We start from the raw sequence: 7796 nt of genomic DNA, 5'->3' as shown, positions 1-7796 counted from the left end.
AACAAATTACAATGTATACGTTCTGTAAATGGCACACTGGGTCTTAAGATGCAACATTACTTCTAATTTTTTTTAACAATACATGTGCACTTCAACAGTGTGATATTGGAAAGAGAATTGCAGTTTGGTGTTGGGGGGGGGGGGGGGGGGGGGGAGAGGAGGAGTGAGTATCATCATGTTGCAAGTGCACCTGCACCCTGTGGAGAAGCTAGACTAATTTTGAACTTCATCAAGAGTGGCAGCAGTTGCTGTAGGGGCAACAGTCTTGATGATTGACTGACCTGTGCTTGTAACATTTGGCATTGTAACTTTGGTTCATTGGAACACTTGAAAGCAAGCTGTTACATCTCCTGAGGAAACGTAGCTCTACTGACATATGGAAAGCTACGAGTCTTTGGACTGAAGATGGCAACAACAACTTGGTACAATGATTAGAGTGGGACATGGATCTTTTGCTTTAAATCCTGTTATGGGCAGCACAAATACAGCAAGAATGCCCAACATGTGCATAGTATTAAGGGTATTGTAGGAAAAGAATATTACTTCAGACTGAATAAAGTTAAGCCAAGGAAGTTTAGGCATAATGAATTTAAAACAACATCTGCCATAAGAGATGCACATATTCTAAATTGTTCCATGATATTGTTACAATATGGGGATACCAACATTCAGTGCTTGTTCTTAGTGGATTAGATAGTTTGAATGGATGAATTGAATAAGAACAGAATCTGCAGTAAGCAGCATGTAACCATGCTTTCCATAATGGGTTGCAAAATGTGCAATTGCACATTGTCAATTTTAATACATGCATACTTTCAGTATGAAATATATTTTGCAAATGAGAAGCTGCAATGGAAAACTTCTATGAAATGCTTCTGTTGTTAAAACTGGAATATTCTAATTAAGATACATTGTTTTGTTATGATGCAATTATTCAGTTGAGGGCTCCAACTTCTGTCCAAAATTAAAAATAAAATAACATTTATTTAAGACCTAAAAAAATCTTATATAAATTGGCAAAATTGTGGTATGTAGGATGCAGTTTCTCACAATGGAACCTGAAGCATAACTATTGGAGAAATAAATGAGATGGTATTTACAACAGATGTTTCTTTTCACTGAGAAACGTACAATTTAGAAATTTTTTTTTGCAGTTTCACCAATCTTTTGTATCTGAATTAAGTAACTCCTTTTAATTCTGTATTTAATTGATTGCCACATCAGTGCTATGACAAGTAGCAGAAACACTTCAAACCTCAAAGCAAATATCTTCCACTATCTATGACTACATGCTAAGCAGTGAACTTCTACTTTGTTTCAAAGCCCAAGAGAAGTGCAATAACTTTCTGAGATCTGAAAATAGTGCAGGATACATAATATTTGTGTTGGTCCAGAGACTGTCCAGTAAACTTGTAGTAAGAATATTTCCACTCCTATTTCAAGAGCACCGTTCTATCATGCTAGAATTACAAGTGTGAATATTTTTCCATGGTGTCATGTTCTGAGACATGATCACAAATTTACAGGAACAAACTTCATAGAGACTGATATAGAGTTAACTTCAAAATTAAAAGCTGTCATCATTTGCTCAATATTATTCAAACATGTATATTCTTAAAACCTGAAGTAACCTCAATGCTTCCTTCCACTCTAGATAAAAGACAATTTTCAATATAAACATTTTCACAAATTATGTCACATTTGTCATATCATATCACGTCACATATTTCAACATTACAAATAAAAATATTCTGGCAGGTATGTTATACAAATATACATTTTATGTCTCTGTTTGTATATAAACATAAGCTGCGAAGAACTACTCAGAACAGGACAAAGGAACATACTATGAAACAGGGAAAATGACAATGCACAAAATATTATTTAACACAAATAACTAGGCTCTGTCATGACAAAACACTTCACAGAATCAAACAATGGAATGATGGAAATGATACTGGGGATATAAACTCACATCAAAGAGCAGAAACAGTGCTTCAAAATGAAGATGTACACATAAACACGATACAAAAGACGTTAATAAGTCTAGAACTGAAAAAAAGAAGAAGAATGAATCTGCTACCTCCAACTATCTTCTCTGTTGCATTATTGCAGTAATACTCTGCACCATTTAACTGAAGGTCTGCCTTTCTCTTTTGTGCCATCACTAATTTGATTTGCATAAGCAAAATACTGTTATGCTATTTGTTTAGAAAATTCTGGCAAAAAAAATCTTTCTCAGCAACTAGGCAACTAGTTCCCACTGGATAAAAATGATGTTATAGCTGTGAACAGTCAATACCCTTGAGAACTCAAGTCTCATTAAAAATGAAGAAAGAGTGAATGAATTAATTAAAGACACAAAAGAAGAAAAAGCTGGTAATTTTAGTACAGCAGAAAATTTAAGCAACTGTAGAAATGGATGTGAAACATTTTTTGAATGATGCAATGAAAGCTGTTATAAAAATGTGGTTATTTCTGAATAATGTCCGATGAATGTAGTATGGACATTTTACACCATCCACCAGCCAATACACCCATCCATAAACAATTATTGATCTGTCATTCATCAACTAGCCAAAAGTGGAGAGCCTCATAAATTTCAATAAAACTAATAAAATCATTGTTAATGCACATGCTTAACTAAGATAGCGAATTTCAGTTGTAGTTCATGTGTTAAAAATTCTTATACCTCACCAAAGAAATTTTATTTTCATGTATGTGTAGAGCTGTGTCTTCTGCAAAGTATGTTGTAACCCAAATATCTCAGTCAGTCCACTCCCTAAATTTGTTTATGCACAACTGTTTTCTGCAATATCTAACTGTTGTGAAAGGACAGATCATCAGACTGTATAGTGACAGAAAAGAATGTGACAGGGCTATCTGAAATTCTGTAATAATTCAAGAATTATCGTGAAACGTGAAGCGACCCATGTTTCCAAGGAGAGGGAAATGATTTCCCATAGCAATAAGCTACTTCCACTGATAGTTATACCACTGCTACTTCCTAGTTTGACCTTCTATGTCGGAAAGACGTGCAGACCTTCAGTGTTAACAACAGAGAGATGTCATTTAGATGCACATATTTCAGAAACATTTCTGGCAACTATTCATCTTCACATTTGATAAACAATGTTCGAACTCCAAACCTTCCCATAATTTTGCAACACTTGCTAAGCCATCGAGATTGTTAATGCAAGTTTCAAAAATTACTATTTTTTTTTAATCAATGGTCTGAGGAATGGTTACAAGCTGATTTTAAGCTGCAAATGTATCACTAATATATCACCTTAATCCCATTTTAAAGCTTAATAAACTGTTCAAACTCTGTGTTAACTACAGTGAGTCTACACAATAATAAAGAAAGTAGTTATTTTTATAGGCATTACTGATATATCAAAATCTGGTAAACAGAATATTGTTACCTATGATGATTGGTGTTTGTAAATTGGTATGCTATGTACAAAAACATCAAAGTTTACCAGTCAAGATGTTTTAAAAATTTTCAAATGTATTTTTTAAAAAATCAACATGTCATAAATGTCGTTCAACAATAACACTAATGATAAAAATAGCTACAAAACCCACCATGTCAGTGGAGAAAATGTGTGATTTGATGTACACCACATTCTGCAGACAAAACAATCCTGCAACAATGATAGAACTGTGTCACTCACAACCAGATTTTAAGAGTTGGAAATACGTCGACCCTATTAGGTTTCTTTCTTCTTGTAATGAAGCTAACCACAAGTCAGAATAAGTCTCATTATAGTTGGCAGTTAAGTTTACAATCGGTTCATCAGGCAAGCCACTGAGCACATATCTAACAGTCATTTACACAGACTTCCCTAAGATGAAACGTTTCTCGCGAGACTCAGCAGTTACTACGATAGCGACCAAGCGTCTCAGTAGTCACCCACCATCTTCAAAATCAGAATCGCAATTCTTGTAGCTGTTGTGTCCATTAACAACAAAAAAGAAGAAGAGGCTCTGATCACTTCACAGATAAGCAATAAATTAAAACTTCAGGGTACAATTTTTTTCCCAAAAGCACCAATTAATTATACTCTTCAGCTCAGCACTCATTAGCCATTACCTGCCAAAGCACTCGTGTTGTTGTTGCTGCTGCAACAGCATCTTATAGAACACGCGGTTTCCAAACTGGCAGTCTAGCTTATTCTGAACTATTGGAGAACCCTTTGTAATGTACAAAGAAAAATATGAGAAATATTGCATATGCAATGGGGAAGGTCACCCTCGCAATCACGTCTATTGTTTTCGCCACTCTGATGGGATGAGGTGGTTCCTTTTTGCGGACCTGAAATCAGAGATAGGACTTTATACAGTTTACACAGGAACAATCGACACTGTGTCACAACTAAAAAAAACTTGTAGCTTTGCATCAGGCATTGTCAAAGTGCTTTGGTGATCAGTCAGCTTTCATTATGGAAGAGCATGCTACTGCAACATGCACAACACAAAATGAGATGAATATAAACTATATAATAACTCATCAAAATTAAAATGTTTTTTTGTCAGTAACAACAAAATTTTGATTCTGGCTAAGCATGAAGATCAAAAGTGCAGGAAATTTCTGTTTCTCTCTCGCATCCATCTTTTGACTTTTCAACAAGAACTTTAGCCTTACCTTTTTCATGTATGATCTTCAGATGCAATACCTGTGGCAGGGGTTATTCCAATAATTTGGATGATATATTCCTGCTACTACTGTATTTTATTTAACCTCATACACTGCAGTTCACATTGCTATTGTAAATACTCCATCTATGGCCAAAAAGTCTGTGAATGTCCATCCGTGTTATTTTCATGTGCAATATTTTGACAACTGACTTCATGTACCACAGAGATTACATTTTATATGTGGTCAGTGTCAGAACAGCTGGGCGGAACAACTCTATTTGCTCTGCTACCTCTCCTAATATTAATACTATTTCTTCCTTTTATGTACCTAGTACACACATTGTAAGTATATGAAATTGAACAATTATTTTTGAATTTTTACAATTTTTACTGTACAGGAAATAACACAAGTGGCTGGTGATAATGGTTAAATATTTATTATGAGGAGGAAAGTTGCTACTCACCATATAGTGGAGAGTCTGAGTCACAAATAGGCACAACAAAAATATTTTCACACCTACAGCTTTCGGCCAGTGGCCGTTGTCAGCAACACACACACACACACACACACACACACACACACACACACACACACACGTAAACGCAACTCACACATATGACTGCAGTCTCAGGCAACTGAAACCACACTTTGCCTGAGACTGCAGTTCTCAGCATCTCTGCTATATGGTGAGAAGCAACTTTCCTTCTCATAATATTGTTACATTCCATCCTGGGTTTTCTATTGGTATAAATATTGTATTTAAGGAAACATTAAAAATTTAAGCTTTATTGAAAACACATGCACACTGAAGTTCAGTCCTGCTAATAGGGATTTTTTTTTCTTTTGAGAATTGATATTATCAATAATTTAAAGATCCTAAATCTCTACTATGCAACAAACATTTTGTTTTCTTTCAGAATTTTAGAATTTTGTAGCTCAGTAGAATAAAAAACTTTCAAAAATAAAGAGTTATTAACTAATGAAACAATGGAAAATCCAGGATGGGATGTAACAATATTATGAGAAGGAAAGTTGCTACTCACCATATAGTGGAGATGCTGAGTTGACTAAGCATCTTTGCTACATTGTGAGTGGCAACTTTCCTTCTCAAGAATAATTAATTCGCAGTTCAAAATTTTCTGGACACAGAAATGTATACTTTTACTGTAAAAACATGTTGGTTCACAAAATATCTAAAATCTAAGAGTGGCATGTTTTGCTAGAATATCCATTAGTCTATGACTACAGCTCCACTAAGTCAATAGCTATTTACAGTAATTGACTGTGTCTTGAGAGACCTTAACAAGTTGTCAATGGCGTTACACTTCAAGAAACATCAGAATAAACTCGTAAGAAAGGGTGTAGTCTGTGCCAAGAGTTAAAATCGGGTATAAAAGTAGTGTGAAATCAACAATACCCCAAAATCTGATCAAGTTCTGGCAAATGATTGCAACTAAGATGACTGCTTACAGCATTATGTCCAGTAACTGAAATATTGTGCATAAAAATAGACTCATAATTTCAAATGGACGTCCAAAGACATAATAGCTATCAAAACTTCAGAAGTAACAGTGTGACAATGATGAATCTTTGGTAATTAGAAACTGACTGATGGTGATGATGAACTACAGAAAGTGACAATTATCTGTATTTGTGGCAGCAGCTGCAGCAATGGAGGAGGAGACAATTGTGGGAGAAATATGGCATCCTTTTCATCTGAACAAACTTCTTTCCAACAGATGTGATAGGCATTGGTGGATCTGATACTTTCAAAGACAGAAGAGTACTGTTTCTGAATTTCCTTTTCATTTATTCTTTCCTTCCCCACCTATTTCCCTCTCATCAGTCCTCTGAATGGTTTGATGTAGACCACCATGAATTTCTCCCCCATACCAACCTATTCAACATGAAGTAGCACTTGCACCCTACGTCCTCAGTTATTTGTTAGACATATTCCAACCTCTGTCTTCCTCTACAGTTTTTACTATCTACAGTTTCCTTAAGTATCACGGGAGTTATTCCTCAATATCCTTTCACAGAATGCTGTGATCCAAATCTACATTATCAGAAAGTTTTTCCTAAAATTAGGACTGATGTTTGATACTTATGTCCTCCTTGCTTCTTCTGTCACATGTAATTTTGCCTCCAAGGTAGCAACATTCTTTCCCTTTGTCCACTTTGTGGCCTCCAGTTTTTGTGTTAAAGTTAACTGTTACTCTCATATCTGCTACTCTTTATTATTTTCATCTTTTTCAGTTTATTCTCAACCCATAGTACGTACTCATTAGACAGTTCACTTTATTCAACAAATCCTGCAAATCTTCCTCACTTTTACCAGGAACAGCAACGTCATCATTGAATCTTATCACTGACTAGCTGTTACCTCCAGCTCTCTTGCATATCAGTAGCTTTGTTATGATGGGTGAAGGTGAGTAAGTAAGCTACTGTAAGTGCAATAACATCAGCTACCCTCACACGTCTGCCTGTTCAGGTAAGTACAGCTCACAATGTGCCCCCTATTCTTCCCCCTCCCATGCTGTCACAATATACGATGTGTAGGCACGTGTAGCATCGCTGCCGAGCATTGCGCACAGAGGGGCAAGGGCTGGAGCGTGCATCTGTGCATCGTGCAACTGAAGTAGCTACGCAGTTATACAGCTTGTATATTATGGAACAAATAGAGTGGAAGAATGGATTAAACACACAAAGATTGTATAAGCATTATATTCATTACTTTTAATCATACCACATAGCACATATCAACCAATATAAGCATTTTCACAAATATGAATCCAGATAAGATAGAGGAAAAAGTATTTCCATCACAAGGTGATCCTGGAATACTTAGGTACTTGTCAAAACTGATGTGATTTGCATCCAAGCAGCAGTATCTCTTCTAGAGATCTAACTTTTAACTTTTGTGTGAGAGTACATTTCATAGAAGCTTGAATTCAATATACAGCTAGGGAACACAGAAGAGTTCAGTTAACTTTATTTCAGTTACCTTCACTATGACAGCTGCTGTTTGTCTAATGACTGAAACTTTTAAGAGGCACTTCATGTTTCAGTGAATGCAATGGGATAAATATGCTGCAAAACTAGACTAGGTCATTGAAGTTTAATCCCTCAGAGTCTCTGTGGAGCTTACAAACAA

General features: G+C 35.6%; 1 protein-coding gene across 1 annotated transcript in view; it reads right to left on the bottom strand.

Annotated features, from left to right (window-relative positions):
* Positions 1 to 3579: 3579 nt before the first annotated feature.
* LOC124718934 (glutamate-gated chloride channel) overlaps positions 3580 to 7796 on the bottom strand; it is a 428257-nt gene continuing 424040 nt past the window's right edge. Inside the window, exon 12 of the mRNA XM_047244597.1 lies at positions 3580 to 4318. Coding sequence (XP_047100553.1) covers positions 4175 to 4318 — 144 coding nt within the window. The 3' untranslated portion in view covers positions 3580 to 4174. The remainder of the gene's footprint in view (positions 4319 to 7796) is intronic.

The sequence above is a fragment of the Schistocerca piceifrons genome, chromosome 10, assembly GCF_021461385.2.
Source record: "Schistocerca piceifrons isolate TAMUIC-IGC-003096 chromosome 10, iqSchPice1.1, whole genome shotgun sequence".
Taxonomy (NCBI): Eukaryota; Metazoa; Arthropoda; class Insecta; order Orthoptera; family Acrididae; genus Schistocerca; species Schistocerca piceifrons.
Note: the sequence above shows the minus strand (reverse complement) of the source record. Positions and strands in the feature narration are given on the sequence as shown.